At 41.0% G+C, this 18,745-nt stretch overlaps 3 protein-coding genes across 5 annotated transcripts in view; 1 reads left to right on the forward strand and 2 right to left on the reverse strand.

Annotated features, from left to right (window-relative positions):
• LOC134795346 (aprataxin and PNK-like factor) overlaps positions 1 to 18,745 on the forward strand; it is a 122,182-nt gene that overhangs the window by 38,911 nt on the left and 64,526 nt on the right. The gene's annotated exons all lie outside the window — the stretch shown is intronic.
• On the reverse strand, positions 4,156 to 7,112 carry LOC134795767 (FAD-linked sulfhydryl oxidase ALR). The gene is made up of 3 exons (XM_063767704.1): positions 6,785 to 7,112; positions 6,159 to 6,361; positions 4,156 to 5,494 (listed from the first exon to the last, which is right to left on the reverse strand). The coding sequence occupies exons 1-3, from the start codon at positions 6,890 to 6,892 to the stop codon at positions 5,332 to 5,334; spliced, it is 474 nt and encodes a 157-aa protein (XP_063623774.1). The 5' UTR covers positions 6,893 to 7,112; the 3' UTR covers positions 4,156 to 5,331.
• On the reverse strand, positions 8,576 to 18,051 carry LOC134795349 (cytosolic Fe-S cluster assembly factor Nubp1 homolog). The gene is made up of 9 exons (XM_063767176.1): positions 17,891 to 18,051; positions 17,731 to 17,811; positions 15,731 to 15,891; positions 12,262 to 12,363; positions 11,676 to 11,766; positions 11,025 to 11,096; positions 10,167 to 10,360; positions 9,539 to 9,725; positions 8,576 to 8,766 (listed from the first exon to the last, which is right to left on the reverse strand). The coding sequence occupies exons 1-9, from the start codon at positions 17,919 to 17,921 to the stop codon at positions 8,732 to 8,734; spliced, it is 954 nt and encodes a 317-aa protein (XP_063623246.1). The 5' UTR covers positions 17,922 to 18,051; the 3' UTR covers positions 8,576 to 8,731.

An 18,745-nucleotide genomic window follows, 5' to 3' on the forward strand; every position in this document is an offset into this window, starting at 1 on the left:
AATGGGGCCTAAAGTAGTTTATTAATGCTATTTCATTGTTTCAATCTGTGAAACCAGTTCACTAGTTCATACGAAGAACATTAGACCCTATTGACATCTGTTAAAGTTCAAATTTAAACAGGCGTGGCTCACTCCGCGATTTCGTCGCTTTGCAACAGGTAGCTACAAGTACATTCGTTCCACACCAATTTTGGTGGCTAGCCATAAGCCGCGCGTGGCACTGTCGCCACCTAGCGGCCATATCTGTCCTGATCGTAACAGACGCGTTTTGTTAGAGAGTGAGTCATCTGTAGCTAGTACTATTATTTATTCTGTGATTTAAACAAATAATTTTCATGTTATCCACTCACATGCTTTATGCAGCTGTAGTTGTTAGCTGTCACCCTTATTTTATAATAATAGGTCACTGAAAAATATAAAAATTTTACCTTCCAATAAAATTGTTATTATGTTTCCTTCTACGTCAGAGGTCTCCATTGAGAGAGTAACGTCTCCGGTGTCCGATAGATGCCGCTAGCGTCTATGTAGTCGCTCCGCCCCACGCCGTGACGTAGTTCCGCTTCCCCTTCCTGCGAACTGTTACTCGCTTTCCGCGACTCGCCGCCATGACACATTGTTGAGGAGAAGTACCGTCGGCATAAAAGTAGCCTAGTAGCCTGCCAGGAAGGCATTACTCAGACCTCTGACGTAGAAGGAAACATAATAACAATTTTATTGGAAGGTAAAATTTTTATATTATGTGTTCCGTACTCTACGTCAGAGGTCTCCATTGAGACCTGTTTATTATCTCCTGGTGGCGAGTCAGCGGGCGCGCAAGCGTTAGGGCTACACCTACTGTCATAGAACTCAGAGAAAGAATAAATATATATACGCCTTATTGCAACCCATGAAATCACAGTGACTCGTTATAATGATGCATTACAGGAAATTGAGAATTTAAATTGTAATCCCAGGTTCGAATCTGACGTTAAACTGGTTTAAGAGATTTCTCATTCGAAATCGCGTCCGATCCGCAGAATTTCGGCGATAGAATCGTCTGAAAAAGTCATGTTTCCAATTAACTTAAGCTAATTGGATAGTTTTCCAGCCAATTTAGTGAATAAGTACATCGTGGATCGAAAGCAATCGTAGGCGAGGCCGGCTTGGATGAGACTGTGGCTGGAAGAAATAGGCGCAGTGTCCCCTAACATTTTGTGTAATTCTCACAAGTTAACGTACCCAGACTACCTACTTACTGGGTCTATACTTTATTCCGGAGTCTCTAAGAGTCCAGTCGGTAAGACACGTTATCTGGTTTAGAGCCGAATTTCGGACACAAAATAATAGCGCGAAAGTTATCTATGCAATTGCCCGGGCTACAGAGTAGTAGAGTAAGGTCATTGACCCTGCGGCCTGATGCTAACAGTAAAAGAGCGGCAGCTCTTCTATATAGGTACGTTGTAGGGCTATTCAAGTTAGGGCAAGTAATTTTAATTAGATTTCTCGCGTCCCAAGCTGGTGGTTTGGGAGGCGCTGGTCTCGCTATTAATGGCGTTGGAAGAAGGCATAGTGTCCGATAGGCTTATGAACAAGTGTCGTTCTGAAAGCTAACATGGACAGTAGAAATAGGTGCCTGAGATAGCTCGTTACTTCACTGGATATTAGAGGTACCTGGCAATCAATCTTATTTTTGATGCACCATGAAGACCATTTCTACATTGTGGGTGTACAGGCGGCCTAGAGAAGGCGACGATCTAAGGAGTGCTCCCGGTACTGGTTTTCTATACAAACACAGTACCAGAACCGGGAATACCCGGTTCTCGCCATACAAACTCAGTACCGGGAGCATCCCCCGGACGATCACTTGAGTTTCTTTCTGTCTCTTTATCACTCTTCCATATTAGTGAGACACTGACAGTTGCGTCTCGTTCGCTACGTAGCGTTAGCCCTTGGCATGTTGCATGCATGCGCCAGTCACGCCAGTAAGTACATCAAGCGGACGTCACTCCTGATCCCGCTAGCCCGGTGTTGGAGCGTCCTATCTGACAGGAGCTACGCCTCGATTCTTAAGGTCGTTGACTCGTTAGAAAGGGCGGTCTGACGTTGTGTTCACTAGGACCGCCAGTAAATTGCAAGCTTACCGCAGCTGCGTGAAGGCTCTCCTCATCACGCCGTCACAGTAAACAGGCTAGGCTGGGAGGTGGAGACATCCATGCCAAGTCGTATCACCGGCAGCTGCCAAACGCGTCGTGGTAGCAGTTCAAAGAGTCGGTTAAGAAATACCGTGGCACAGTGCGAGGGCTCTCAAAAGCGGAGGCCGGCCAACAGGGCGCCTATCAGGCGAAGATAGTCTCGGCGGCTTCTGGGCGCAGCGGCCCCTCGGGCGCGCAGTGACTTCTTGATAAACCGTCGCCCTCGGGAGTTGTACCGACCTGGTAAGTAGCAAGGAACCAGCGCGACCTGTAGACGGTCTGCTGGCATCAGCAGTTTTTGCGACAGCCGTAGTAACGGAAGGGATGTAGTGTCGCCGTCGTTTTATGTATACTGTAACGGTCCGGTTGTATGTTTGTAGGACACTTCTGTCGTCAGCGCTGCAGATGCGGCCCGTTAACGATTACTCTCCACTGAAAGGGCCTTACCTCGTACATTGTCTACCATTATTGGAGATTGTAACGGACTGCAGGCATAAGATGAGGAGGGAAGTGGCACGAGGTTTTCGGCAGCTGTCAGAAGTGTTGCTGGGGACTGCGAAGGTGTCACCTTCCTCCATGAACTAAAGTTTGCGAATTTAAGACTAAACAGGAGGCATTGAGTCTCATTTCTGCGAGGAACTCGGCAGCAAGGCAGGCCTGTATGTCACGAAAAAGAAAACTTTCAATCGGGGTGCTGTGCCGCGTGTCCCACGTGATGTCTAGGAGCGTGATGGTCTAATTCACTTTATCCGAAGAAACGTGTGGCGGGCAGCGCCATCGTAGCGCTGTAGGCTGGCTCGTAGTTGCACGCATCATCACGGCGACACTTTGCCCTCGGCGGCTCCATCGTGGTGGCCTCCACCGGCGCGTAGGTCGCAGGAGCGGTCCGCTTTCACCTTGACGCCAGGACGGGATCGATGTGTCTCGGAGTCCCGCGGACTGGGAGCGCCCGCACCGCGACACCACTCCGCAGCGTCGCGGCGTCTCGGAGTCATCTCGGACGACAGCAGAAGAAAGTCGACGGCGCCGGCGCGGCGCGCGTCACGGCGGAGGCGGGAGGCGGGGCGCCGGTGCCACGGGCGGGGGCTCCCTGTCGCGTCGCTTCTGAACGCCAAATAAAACTAGAATATCATTAAACTGGCTCACCGGATGGTTCGAGACAATCCAAACCTCCTTATCAGTCCTATAGAAGCGCGGCACCCAGCAGCAGCGCGCGCAGGCTGTCCGCCTCCGCGCCGCCCGGGCGCCGCGCCCGCCGCCGCAGGCACGACGCACGTTCCCTCTCCGAACGCGGAGCGACTTACGTTACCACTTGTTGATAAAAAACTACTGACGCACTTCCTACTTCGATCTCGAAAATGCGCGACCCGCCTGAGAACCGTGCCTGTCAAAGTAGGCATTTACGATGCGCAACTAACAACACGAGGTACTCCCAGGCTTGTTAACGGTAACGATTTTAGCAGCATGGTATGTAAAAAATAATTTAGCAAGAAAAATAAAAATAAAAAGTGGGTAGAATCGAAAAGCACTTTCGATCGCGGGATCGCCAAAAGACTAATAATAGCGATCTCTGCTATATTTCACTATTTAATGGAACAAGCTTTAGTTCGGAAATTTTAAAGCACCATGCTGCAAAAATGTACGCAAAAAAAATTTGCGGACCATCGGACAAGACGGTCGACGAAACAATGTGTCATGGCGGCGAGTCGCGGAAAGCGAGTAACAGTTCGCAGGAAGGGGAAGCGGAACTACGTCACGGCGTGGGGCGGAGCGACTACATAGACGCTAGCGGCATCTATCGGACACCGGAGACGTTACTCTCTCAATGGAGACCTCTGACGTAGAGTACGGAACACATAATATCAATCATGTGAGTGGGCACTAGAGGGTGATTATACCAATAGTTGCTCAACTGACAAAATATCATAGAAAGTTGAACAAAAATAGGTTAACAAATTAAATGGTTATAAAAATAAACTTTTTCTTACTCAGAAGAGTATAAACATTTAATATAATAACACATTAAAATATAGTACAAATGTATAAACAAATTACCCAAATAGCTTTCCCTGACACTGTGAACAAAGAATAGTAGAGTGGCTATTGAATATTGATATAGCATATTCACTGGATTACATTGGCTATCACAGCATAGTACAAAAAATATATGGCAATGACAACGCCACCTAGTGAGACTTTTACGGGCCATGATTTTTTCACACTATCATAATGAAATTAATGAATGTTCAGTTCATATACAGTCATCAAAAGGATTAATTTGTACCTTTTGAACGCTTTATGTCATAACATAAACACAAACATCACTCAAACGCCAAGCTCCGGGCGCAAGCTAATGTAAACCTTAGCAAGTGTGAAGGTTACTTGGACATAGTCCGCCATAACCCCTATAATTGTATTGTCCTTAAGAGCGTGGGCACAAATAACGACGACTTTAGGTATTCTTGGCATTCAAAGGGTTAAGGATAGTAAAGAATCATTTTATAACCTTTGACTATATGAAACACAGAAGATAGAATAACACAAGTACTATAGGTTCACACTCTTAAAGCGTTGCAAGTAAGGTCTCAAAATTTCCCAAGCCTAAACAGTAACATGGTTAAAAAGAAATACAAAACCACTGCCAAGTTTAAACATGTTTATATGTCACCAAAAAAACTAAATAATAAATAAATAACACTTGGGACTTATCAGGCACAATATAATTTTAAATCTTACTACGTAAAATTAACTAAAGCAGGTAAAATAGTTTGGTTTAAAATACTTTTTTTTCGTACTTTTACTTATGTCATTTAAAACAAACAGCAAAGTACGTCAAAGTGAATAAATTCACACAGATGATAAAAGCTTTTCCTTTACAATTATTATCAAATCTTATTATTGCGGCATAACAATGAAAACAGTTCACAAAACTTAAAAAAAACGGAAATCTAAAACAATTCTTCTAATGAATAAAATTATGACCAAAACAATTATTTGCTTATGCAAGTTCATGTCAGAGGGTTTGTGACTCAGTATTTATGATATGGTTTTCACTGAAGCTAACAACATATTGCAGCAATCATATGACATATAGTATATGGCCTCTTGAGGCATTGTTTCACTTCAAAATAAAACTATTTCTAGATATGGGTTTTAACCGTCAGTCACAGGAGCCATCAAGCCAGCCATCTTTCCACCTCTCATGCACTTTGCTGCAGTCAAATGCTGGTTTACCAAGTTTCTCATTCACTGTGTTGTGGCGCTCACACAGCCATTGTGCTAGTGCGTTTCTTGAGCCTGTCTGTGGAGGGTTTTCTTTTAAACTGAAAAATTAAACATTGTGTTTATTCAGCCAACTTATCTACCTATCTATGTTTGTCTGGGGGAGAAAACTGTTAAGTAATATCCCTTCTCATGATAAATTTGATATGCTACTGTGAGCATATGATTCTATGAAATTTAAAGAATAATTCTAACAGAAAGTTATAATTCTAACATTTCTAAAATGATGTATATGTCGCAAATTGTAAGAATCCGCCATTTGACGACCGGTCTGGTCTAGTGGATAGTGACCCTGTCTGCTATGCCAATGGTCCTGGGTTCGAATCCCAGTAAGGGCATTTATTTGTGTGATGAACACTAATATTTGTTCCTGAGTCATGGTTTTTTTCTATGTATATAAGTATGTATTTATCTATACAAGTATGTATATCGTTGCCTAGTACCCATAGTACAAGCTTTGCTTAGTATGGGGCTAGGTTTGATCTGTGTAAGATGTCCCCTAATATTTATTTATTTATCTACAAACGGCATCATCAATTTACAAATGTTTTCACAAAATGCCTGCGACATATGCCACCTCAACATGGATGAACTCTTGAAATTGATATGAGTAAACTTTTGCTAAATTGAATCTTGTCACAATTTATCATAATTTGTAGTGGATATTTCTATTCTAATGTGTAAGAAGGGAAAAATAATACTCACTCTTCTCTAAAATCTAATGCACATGGCTCACAAGGATAAAATTGGGAGAAGATATTGAAGAACTGTGTCATAGATTTGGCCTGAGCCTTTGTGGGTTTCTCCGGGTAGTAGGAGGCCATGGAGTGTAGGAAGCCCCATGTCGCCTGCCCAAGCTCTTCCTTGTCTAACGGGCAGTCCTTCCGGGGTGGCTTGGGAGGAGAATCCTGGACAAAATATACGCAATAAATATATTGAATATTACAGTGTAATATTTCTTCATTTAAAAGGGCATATATAAACATTCCCTTTTAAACTGATCTTAAGTTGAATACAGAAGTTTATTGACATGTATTTAGTAAAACTAAATGAAATAAACAAAAACAAACATAATAATACTAAATACTTAACCTACAGGTAAAAAATTTGGCCTAAATCGCCGTCAACAGTGTTATTGCGGCGTTTGAGGCATACAAAAGTATCAAATATATTTCATGATATCCAGTAAAACAATTAACCCTTTTTAAATGCAAAACATATGATATATTATACTAAATTAGAACAAAATATTATGCAAGCTTGCTCTTTTATTCAATATAATTTACCAGAAACTTCAAGAAGATTCGAAGTTAATCATAACCTAGTCTGACCTTTTTCATAGCACCAGGTTTCAGGGGCTTCTGCGACTTGGCCCACGATTTGAAATCGGAACATGCCCGACAAGGCTTCTCTTCATCATCAGAGCCGTGGCCCGACATCTCGGGTTTCAGCCACGATCCTAGAAGCCCGTGCAAAGATAACGACTGTTGTGCAACACCAAGTTCAGTTTTAAAATGAAATATCACTTGATTATTGAACCCATTGCATTATACCTGTAAATATGTATAAACAAATGCAATCAGAGATTTAAGTATGAGTTTAAATAAAAATATATCGCCGGTTGAACATCACCATGACCGCTGATCTGATTGTCAAGTGTCAATGTCAAGCGAAACGTCAAAATAACGTCACGTGTTTTACTGTTGTTTTTCTTCTAGGTATGTGACGTGAATTTAAGGCCATAACACACTATCGCACCGCACCAAGGTAATTTTGCGACGCACCGATAAGTAAGAGCGAGAAAGAGATATCGCTTTCTCGCTACGACTACGGAGCAAGAATTAGCTCACACACGGTACTGTTTTGCAGTCCATCACCAGTACTGCTTCGTTTCTCACAAGTGTCGGTCTACTTTTTACGATTCGCACACAGGGGGCTCAAGATTTTGTTTCTAAAGCCCCCCATTCACACTCCTACCTTGTAGTCCGCCTCATTGGGTAGGATTGTGTATGGGGGTCGCGGACTACGTGCCGTCCTACAACACCAAGTAGGATGCCTCTTGGGTCCTACAAATCCTGCAAGCCCCGCCCACCGCTGTAGTCCGCCGCGTAGGATTGTGTGTGGGTTGTCGTCCTACGTTGCGGACTACCGTGTTTGACGTATGACAACAATGCGCGCCCAAAGAAAATCGCTGTTTTTGGGGCCAGAAATCACCCAATCACTCCAACAAACAATGGAGGAATAGGCATTGCAACAATTATTACCAATACTTAAGAAATATGACGCTCTCTGGCGAATTTTTAGCAGTTTCTTTTCCCACACTCTTTTTTATTTTTATCCAAAAACAAGAAAATATATAGCAGAAGAGCTATTTTCTTGTTTTTTTACTTGCACGTAATATTTTCAAGAGTAAGTAGACCGACACTTGTGAGAAACGAAGCAGCACTGGTGATGGACTGCAAAACAGTACCGTGTGTGAGCTATTTCTTGCTCCGTAGTCCTGCAAGGCGAACTACATCGTAGGAGGGTGTGTGAGCTATATCCTACGCCGTAGTCCTGCGAGGCGGACTACAAGGTAGGAGTGTGAATGGGGGGCTTTACTTGCACCCGGAACATGGCGGCTAAATTTTATGTTGAAGGTCGGTCCAGACGAGAGAATCAAATTGCCAATTTGATCATAAATTATCCTAGGGTCAATTTCATCAACAGTACAACATTTTGTGGTGGGATCGGCGATCAAATTGACAATTTGATCAGATTGTATCTTCTAGACGAGGCAAACAGCGAACTTGTAGGTTTATAAAAAACGACCCTGGACTTCCAAAGGACTCGCATCCAGGCCATAATTGTTAAAAAAAAAAAAAAATTATGGGGACATCATAATTAAAAAGAAACTTTTTTATGCCCCACCGCCACCAGTCGGTTTTGTTGAATATATATGTAGATGGTCAAGCAAATCTTGTCAGTAGAAAAAGGCGCGAAATTCTAATTTTCTATGAAACGATAACCCTTCGCGCCTACATTTTTCAAATTTGCCGCCTTTTTCTACTGACAAGATCTGCTTGACCAACTTTATCTGGCAGACTGGTGGAAGATAGGATGTAATAAAAAAAAACTAGTAATAAAATAACATTTATTTATTACGAATAAATATTTAACTGAACAGGAACACACATATTTTGTGCATTAGCCAATAGCTGAAATACATTGTGAGCTGGACTAGCAGTGATATAATTGTATAAATTTGTCAATTATGTATAACAATAAAGCATCGCTTATTAACTAGAACTACTTTCGCAGGCGGCTACAATTTCTGAAACAAATGAGAAAGTCTAAGTTAAGAAAACAATATAGGTAGGTACAAATCGCGAAGCGTCTGGTTGACGTAACTGGTGACCGAAGAGCTGGCGGCTACCTCGCACAACGTATCAGCATTGCGATACAGCGAGGAAATGCCGCCAGCATCCTTGGTACAATGCCTCAAGGGCCTATTTTAGATTTAAGCTAGTTATTAATTTCGTTTAGTAGTACCACTGTATATATTTTGTATGTAAATAAATGTTTTAATTATATAGGTAGAAGTAATAGAAAATCCATTTGCAATTTTGCATTTAATTAACATTGTTCTATCACGATTAAGAACTAACAGATACTATAATCCTATATGTTTTTTCTGGCATTTAAAGGGGCTGTGCGCGTTGGAGGGTCTGCCATCTTGTGGCCTGAATCGGAAACAAACTGTACATTGACACTTCGCGCCAAAGCAAGTACTGCCTTACAGTTCACGTACGTTTTCTTCTGCCATCTTGTGGGCTACGTTGGGAGCTTAACTTGACATTTAAACTTCACGCCAATAATCACTAATCAGGGATGAATCAGGGGGGCGGTGCTGCGAGTCTAGAAGAGGCATACAAAAGACAATTGTGTGAAGCATTAGGGCTGATTTAGATGGTGCGCGAACTCGCATATTTTAGTTACATTGCGGACTGTTGGTTACGTCCAATTCAACCGCCCGATCAAAACCCGCAGTGTAATGAAACTCGCATGCGAGTTCTCGCATCGTCTAAATGAGCCCTTAGACTCACTGTCAACAATGCCCATTAGCGCGGTGACGGCCGGCGAGCCGGGCAGCTCCGCGACGAAATCGCGTCCGTCGTCGCAGCAGCGCGCCAGCACCGGGTCTAACGGCAACGCGCCTAGAAGAGGTACTGCTTGCTCGAGGCACATTTGTGCTGCACCTCCAGTTGTCGCTGGGAAGATCTCGCTGCGTGTCTACAAGATAAATAAAGGAATAATGAGGTTAACGCGCAAAACTCAACGCAAATGAATTGAGAAAAAATATATATATTGTAATGTAATTGAATTACAGTCTGAAGGTCAAATAATGACAGTTAAGATCTGAAAAACACAGGGACCTGACCCTGTCCTGTGATATCTGTTTCTATCGTCAGTATCCCATGCTAATACCGGGACTTGCACTTAGCTCTTCTGAGATGTCTATGGTATACCTAGTTTGCACTCGAATACCTATACAGCCTACAAAATATAGACATGTATCTCCGCAGGGAACACGCTCCCCGTTACCTCAGCCACTGAATCGTTTTCGTGCGCGAACTGTACATACTTCGACTGGGACTCAAAATTAACCGTCTAAATGTCTGAACCAGATATTCTGTGAGCTATATTAAAAACAAATTAATTAATGTAGCTTACCTTGCAATTGGGACAAATGAATAACGACATATTCTCCACCACACCGAGCACTCTCGCGTTCAGTTTCTTACAAAACTGCAGCTCTTTACGCACATCGAGAAGCGCGGTTTCTTGCGGCGTGGTCACTACCAGCGCGCCGGTCAGACCCGCGCCGGTCAGGTATTGCACGGCGGATAGGTGCTCGTCTGATGTGCCTGTAAATATAGCTTTGTTAGAATTTGCCCGGTTGACGCCATCGCTGTAAAGCGATAGGTACCTACATCTCATGGGAAGACCGCAACATTTTTATATACCGTTTGTATGTAACTATCTATGTCGTTTCGTGCCTGCAATACGGTTATTTGGGCACCAACATTTTTAAAGGACAGTTGACATTGTTATTTTTAATTAAGGTCGTGTTTCCAATAATCATACATTTTGAGATGTGGGCGTATTTCAGGCTAAGCGGCAATGTATGCGTCATCGTACAGCCTCAATCCTCGTTCAATCAAATGCCTTACATGTCACGCTACGACTTTCTCAGATTTCTTTATTAATTAATGTAGATTATGACTACTTTTTACACACGGCAAACTTAATTATACAATTCTGAAACATGAATGTTTCATTAATTGAAATTAATTAAGTCAATATTTGCACTCGGCAGAGCTTAATGATGACGACCGACGAAACAAGGTTTTCGAAATAAAAGGAAAAACTGAAAATGAAAACTTCGTTAGTTCAGTGGCTAGGGATCAAGACGGTGAATGGTGTAGGTATTTCCTTTTTTTTAATGCTATTTAAATACGTCTCTTGAAATTTGCAGTTTTGAAATAGAAAATGAATAATCGCTTAAGCTACACATGTATGACGACTTACCGGGAGGCGTATCAATTAATAAGTAGTCTAGTTCTCCCCAATCTACCTCGCTAAGGAACTGCTTGATCATTCCTGCAATAAACAAAATATTATAAGAAAATTATACTTAATGTACTGTAGCATAAAGGAAAAAAAACAAGAAAAAAGAGTTTTAGAAAACTATTCAAGTGTTCTACTGTAACAATGTGAATGTGAGGTACGGTCGTTTTAGGTTTAAGGCTCATTTAGACGGTGCGAGAACTCGCATGTGAGATTCATTCATTATATTGCGGTAATTGATCGGTCGGCAGAATTACATGTAATCTCAATAGTCCGCAATCTGACTAAAATCGAATGCGAGTTAGCGAGTTCGCGCGCCGTCTAAATGACATTGTAAAGAAAACCCTGTACAACTTAACAATCAATGTAGCTTTCGTGGCCACACCATAGAATTTAATCATTTCATGAAATACCATTTTAGAATTAATCACTTCATGTTTAGGTTTAAAACCAGGTTATATTTGTCTATATATTTTCTCTCTTCTATAATTTCATGAAATGATCGGTTGGCCACATCTTTTCATGATGTTATTATTGCCACATCATGAAATGATAAATTCTGTGACCTGGCCACGAAATAGAGACATAAGAGAGTTTATTGCGTTAACGTACCATTTTTCTTCGGTCCTCTCCAAATCACTGCGTCGTCGGGGCTGCCCAGTAGAAAGCCGATGGACATCAGAGACAGATTGTCCGTTACATACTGAAATAATTAAACATTTCAATTTATCATTACCTTTGGTAGCATTATAGTCTAAAATCTATCGTGTTGCAGCATGATACAGACATACCGCTACAGGCAATGTTAAGTTGTTTTCGAACGCAGCCATAGTTTTTTCCACGAAATCCTTTAGGCAATATGTAAAGTTGTAAGCATTCATGCTACAGAGCTGTTTACATGATGTTCCTGCTCCTTGCCCTAGCTGCTCGTAGCGGCAAAGTGTAAATTACTAAATGTTGTAAGTAATATAAGTAATTAAGTGAGGTGATTAAGTGCGTCTCAGAACCTTAAGGTCATTACGTAATACACTTATCTAAGTATAGGTACCTATATCCGATCCGTTCCTATATCGATCGAGATGGAGTGTAACTTTTTCCAGTCTGAAATTAGTTTCTAGTTTCAATAAGGCGTTTATTTTCAATTAATTGCAATATATACTACCTATACACAATGACTTCTAGTTATTAAATGACTTACCACAGGCGACCAGCCGGAGCCCGAGTTGTGGACTTGCTCGCCGCTCACGCCGAGAACGCGAGGCTGCGACGGCCCGCAGATGTCCGCGTCAAGAATTCCCACCTGGACATAGGTATCAATAATTCTTATAGCCGATTAGCCATCCAGGTAAGTACCTACTACCTACAGTTCTTGAGTTTGAACCCATGTTCAAGGAAGAGTAAAGTAACCTCTTTGGGTTCAATGTCTTAATACCTACTAGTACAAATTACCTTTAACGAAATTTGAATCTTGATAAAATGGAACAGAGTTGCTTTTGTTTTAAAACAAAACAAATTGAACTCTATTTTCTAATACCATTGATCCAAATTCGATTGCCAATTTTCGTTGTATGGTGGCCGCTAGAGGGTAAAGGTATGCGTTGCGGTTCTGTAGGTACCTATCTATGGTGTGGATGAGTGTTCAGTGGGGTGACATTTCGATTTCTCGTAACTCGTGTTTGAACTGTAAATAAAAGAATGAGTAATCATGACTTCGATTAGATCTCGTAATCATGGTTACTCTTTCTTTAGCACGGTATGTCTGTACCAATTTCAGTAATTGTTGATCATTTCTATCTCGAATCTAAATTTATAGAAAAGGCCGCAAACTCGTTATCAGCTGAGCTTAACTTGTTCAATCAAATCAATAATGCAATAAAAAAAAGCCTACCGATAAGCAACATAATGCCTACCATGATAACAATTTACAAATACGTACTCTAATCGATAAACAATAATCTGTAACCAATGTATGACCCATTAACATCATGCATAGTTGCTTAACCGCTACCCAAAGATTGTCTGGAAGAAATCGGTATTGTAAAGAGGTAAGACCGCTCGTTGTCTGCCATCTATTCTTTAATCAATTGCCCTTTGTTGGTTTTTGCTTTATCCCTTATCCACTAATTCACCGTTCACACCCATAATCGACATTATAAACAGAACAAACACACCACCATAATATAACACATAACATTAGAGACTAAGTAGGTCCCTATACGTAAATATTTGATGAGATGATGATTTGATGAAGTAAAGTGGTCGTTAGCTAGCAATTACATGCTGGGCTACTTTGAAAATAAATAAGCCAAAGAAAATTATAGAATAACATTACAACTTTTGAGACAAAGGAAACATTTTGTAAATCACCACTTCGGGCAAGAATTGATCTCCGTTTCACTTGGACTGCGGCCCATCGCTCTTCCCACTAAGCTATCGAGACTTAACCGTCTCAAAAATCTCACAGACCTACTCGTAGATATAATATCTATAGAACCAAGTTAAAATATCGCATGTCAATTGTTTTTGCATCCTTGTCTACAAAGTCTTGCATTACCTACTACCATAGGCTCGAAACAATCATATGCACAGTTGCACATCCTAAACTAAACAGTCACAAGCACCAATAAACTTAATTGGTGTATACGCCTTTTTAGAACTGTGACACCATAGCGAGTCGTAATACTTAGCTCAGTAGATTATCGAACTTACATAGATAAAATAAAGCTCAAATTAGCTTTATCTATTTTTAAATATGGCTACGTTTGACCTATATCCGCGGTGCCTCCTTGTACCGGCACGAAGGTTGTAGGTTGCGAATTCTTCGTTATCCACTTTCTGCACTTGGAATCAATAGACGTGAAAAGTTTGTGGTCTAGAGTCTAGGATATTAAAGTGAGGGAGTGAATTGTGTATAGATGGAATTTGGTAACTCGCATGAGAGAAGATCGAGGTATAACAGGGTATGATAACTATGTTTTATGCTAAGTATATGTAGTAGTTAGTTACCTTTGTAGGTACACAAATCAGGCCTCACAACGAACCTTGCAACATCACATACGATTATTGATACATTACGGCTTTTGATCGATCGATTGAATTTGTTGAACCTACTTAGCTGGCAATGTATTTAAAATCGCATGCGATTTATTGCAAGCTCTGTAGTGGCCTTGAGACACGATTTCACAGATATTTTTTTTAAGCATTATAATTGTGTTTGGTCTCTAGAGTGCCACAAAGGAACAAATATACATACACAGACCACTGTCGATTTGTGGAATAAAAAAATTGAAATTTCCTTAAAACATATCTCAAGGCATGGAAGTACTGCAATTATATACATACTTACTATATATTATGTAGTAACTATGATCAAATATTTTAGATGTTAACCTTACAATGACCTACTTTTTTACAATATACCTACAGCTAAATAATGCACCTATAACAAAATAATTTACATTATTAAAAAAACAGTTAGGAGAATCCTTAAAAGTGGAATTGGAATGCAGCTTTTGCAAGGATTCAATTAATTACAATAGGGTTATTGTGAACGATAGGTATAGCCAGCACCAGGAATTGCTTAGCAGGCGGGGTGTTCAAAATAATCTGCACAATGCACATGCTCTTGTTCCCTCGAAAATAAAGGTGTGTTTAGATCATTTTGAACACCTGGCCCGCGTAACTACTTCTGTTTCCGACTGCTACTTATATAAGAGTATGCTGAGACGTTTACAAAATATATTTTTAGCTATTCAAGTAGCACTTCCGAATTTCGTTAATTATAACTATTGGTCGGTTTTATAGTTTATTAGTTTAATCACGGTCGTGACCGTGGACCGGTCGTCCACGGTAACGACCTAACGACACGATTTATCGTCACGGTCACGACACAGCAGCGGCGGTAGCATGGTCGCATTTTTATCGCCTGTCACCATGCCTGTCACGTTCTAACAAATATGTAAGTGCGAAAGTGACGGGCGATAAAAAATGCAACCATGCTGCCACCAACCAAAATTAATGAGATTGTATACAGTATCTTTTAATACTATTGTCGACTATCGCCGATATCTCGTCCAATACGGTCCACGTAATGGCAAACCGGTATCGCGGTACAGTATAAAAGCGACTGCAGGACCAAAATGTATGTATGAGAATTCTCAGACATTTTGATCACCTGTTATGTCGTGACGATAAAATCGTGTAGTTACCGTAGACAACACGATAAAGTATAATAATGATTATTGGATACAATGAAAGGTGATGATTGTAGGTATAGTAAAAATACGTATCATGAAAGGTGTTGTTGCTAATTATTCTAATTAAATTTTGATGTTTATTGAAAAAATGTAAATCTGTTAAACAGCAAACATTGGCAAACCATTTGTTTTAATTTTTTTTCAAGGGGAATGTCAGAAATAAAGGATCAATTTTTTGTTCCAAAGGTTTCCAAAAAGAAACCAGAACACCTGAGGCATGAGCACTATTACTTGTATCCAAAATTAGATACAGTAGATAAAGTAAGTAATAAAACTAAGTTTTTTGATTAATTGAGTGATATTTTACATTCATGGTTGCATTCTCATTGATATTCTTATAAAATAAATCAAAAATATTTATTCAAACTGCTGTCATTTTATCTAATTCTGGATACCTCTAGAGAGACTTACATTAATGTCCGGGTTTCTGGCAGCCAAAGCATGTCCAAGTAAAGAAGTGACTGTGCTCTTCCCAACCCCCCCTTTGCCGGAGAGGATCAGTATCTTGTGTTTCACTTTAGAGAGGCGCTCCTTGATTATTTCTATAGCTGGATCGGGGGCTGATGCTGCACCTGTTTAGATAAGAAGATATGTGTAAATGTATTTTTAAACTTCTTGCGCCGGTTGCGCCTCTGAAAAGAATGAAGCCTCTATAAAGAGATTGTGACAGGTTGCAAAGATTCAGTGAAAAAGTATGAATAAATATAAAAAAACATTGGACTATTTAGTGCAGTCGTTCCCAAAGTTGACTGGGCTCTGGCCCACCTAACAAAAACTGCCAAATTCGGGACCCATCTCTTGGCCGTCTTAAATGGAGGGCATGAAATATTATTAGTAGCGGCTGTTAAACCAATCAGTCGGCATGTTGTCATATGTTTCAGGGCCCCCTAAAATTTTGCTTGCGACCCAGTGGTGGCGACCCAAGGTTTGGGAAATGCTGATTTAGCGTAACAAAATAAATAACTGTGTTAATAAGACACAGTTAACTGACATACTCTACACTAAACGCAAAAAAAATTAAGTGTTGTTAATTGCATGTTAAATGTACTAGAAATATACATATATATGTAGACTGAGAGGACACTCTCTGAAACTGACACGGACGCAGAGTAGTAGCAACCCCAGACGACACTTCCTGTCTAACCGCGTAGTGAAAGTGTGGAACGGTTTACCCGAGTCAGTGATCAGTGCACCTTCGATAAACTCTTTTAAAAACAAACTCGATGAACACTTTCGTAGACTACAAAACACAAGTGGACATTGATGTGCACGTATCAGCTTTAAGCTGCCTGTGCATTTACATATAATAATAATAATAATCGCCATCGCCCGCTGGTTTTACCAGTGCAATCAGTCAACGCAGGGCAGCTTGTGGCGAGCTGTTGGGGATTAGCGACCTCACGTACCCGAGTGCTCCTGGAGAGTTCTGTTACCCGCAAGGAGAGTGGGTGGGACAGGATTCTCTGCCTCTGGCTTGCCTTAGCCGGCCGGCCAGAGTGGAGTCGTTAGAGCTATAAGCTCCAGGGGTGGAAGTGAAATATGCATAAGACGCGAGTTGGCACAGTGGCTGTTAACAGCCACTGGGTAGAAAGCGGCGCACACCTCTCGACACCCCTGAGCCGCTCACACCGGTGTTGCCCTTGAGCCATCCTAGATGTCGCTTTTTGTGGGGGCCCATCTTGTGAGGGCGAGTCACCGTCTGCCGGAAATAAAATTGCATACCGTTTTATTAGGCAGGCGTCCGGTTTTTTACCCCATAGCTCAGTTCTTAGTCCATCGCTTTCACCCAATAACCTAGTTCATTTTAGATTCCATCAACTCTCAATAGTCCTTACACCCTGGCGGGTGCTGCCTCTGCGTGCGTCCCATGACACGGGCAAGGGCAGCCTCCGCTCGGTGTACCCCTTACATTTCATTAAAGTGTCAAAAGGGCCTCTACGTGTTGGCTTCGGCTCCGCGCACGCCTCCCAAAGGTCCGGAACACCATTGTTCCGTGATGGGAAAGACATACAAATAATAATAATAATAAGAAAATAATAATAAATATTAGAAATGATAAAAAGAAATAATACTGATCATCATTCTTCCAATTGACCTGTTTAATCAAGCTAAAAGATACCATACAAATTTATGTGGGATTGAAAGAGTTAAGAGAAATAATGATCAATCAGAGGCATATAAATGTTTTGTGTTGCAAATGGTAATGCAATAGATAACAGCAACACATTAAAATTCAGACTATTTACTTTATTGATAAATGATTATGTAGCCAAATAATAACTTACTGCTGTTTAAAAATGTATGTATAAACATAAACACGGACAATATCAGTCTTTATTATAACCAAGAAGATACACATCCAATGAAATGTGAATTGGTTAGCATGAATTGAAAATGATTTGTACACTTACCAGACGCACAGATGTTTTGGTTGGGACATCCGGCGCACGCCGAAGCTTTACCGGCGTCATCACTGCCGGTGCCGGGGCAATCTGATAACAAAATATTGATATTTATGTATGTATAAATTTAACAACTTGTGGTTACCAAGCTACATAACTTAACACTCACGCTGGGGCGCGTTATCCGGGACGCCGCTCATGATAATGTCCGTTTTATAACATTGACGCAGACTTAGTTTAATCGATATATTGCTACAATTAATAAAATTATAAAACTGTAATGTGTTAGAACAGTGGAACCCCGTGATATCGCGATAAAGGGGGAACGTCAAACTGTCAATAGTGTCAAATTGTCAATGACAGCATAGAGTTGACAGCTGATTGACTTGACTAACGCCATGTTGGTAGCATGTGCTTCGTTTCGTTATTGCATTGTATTGAAACATAAAGCCGTAACAGACTACCGCACCGCACCGCGACCTTGGTGCGAGCACCTATTATAAGTGAGAACAAGAAAGAAATATCTCTGTAGTCTGTTACGGCTTTTACACATATATTGTTGATTACAATAAGGCCCCATTCGCACGACAGCTTAAAAAGCGTTGCGTTAAAACCCGACGTTGGCGCTTTTTTACCGTTTCCAATATTTGTGTTCATATGAACGCTTAAAAATCACTTGTGAGTCGTACTGCCACGTACGCATCTCAGCAAAGCCATACTTTATTTGCTATTACGACGTATTATTTGAATATAGCTTGAATATTTCAGGAATTTGTAAGCATAAGTTGACATTTTTAAGGTGAAACTAATAATAATCTTGACGATTGACACCAAAAATTGACACTTGACAGCCAACTGACAGCAGCGCCGGCGCTTTTTCAACGCTTGTGAGAACAGATACACGGATTTCCGTATGGTCTATTCAATTTGACGCCAACGCTCAACGCCGAAAATCGAACAGTGCTCGATAAAAAAGCGCCGCGCTTAAAAACCGCCTTCGTGTGAATACATACATGGTTATCCA

Source organism: Cydia splendana, chromosome 12, assembly GCF_910591565.1.
Source record: "Cydia splendana chromosome 12, ilCydSple1.2, whole genome shotgun sequence".
NCBI lineage: Eukaryota > Metazoa > Arthropoda > Insecta > Lepidoptera > Tortricidae > Cydia > Cydia splendana.

Bases quoted from the DNA above. Each gene is read 5' to 3' on its own strand.
- LOC134795767 (XM_063767704.1), bottom strand. From the start codon at position 6,892: ATGTCGGGCCACGGCTCTGATGATGAAGAGAAGCCTTGTCGGGCATGT. The intron at 6,362-6,784 runs GTCAGACTAGGT...TATTTTGTCCAG, and splicing joins AACCTGGTGCTATGAAAAAG to GATTCTCCTCCCAAGCCACC. The intron at 5,495-6,158 runs GTGAGTATTATT...TTAATTTTTCAG, and splicing joins GCATTAGATTTTAGAGAAGA to TTTAAAAGAAAACCCTCCAC.
- LOC134795349 (XM_063767176.1), bottom strand. From the start codon at position 17,921: ATGAGCGGCGTCCCGGATAACGCGCCCCAGC. The intron at 15,892-17,730 runs GTAAGTGTACAA...TTATCTAAACAG, and splicing joins CCAAAACATCTGTGCGTCTG to GTGCAGCATCAGCCCCCGAT. The intron at 12,364-15,730 runs GTAAGTCTCTCT...ACCTATGTCCAG, and splicing joins CCAGAAACCCGGACATTAAT to GTGGGAATTCTTGACGCGGA.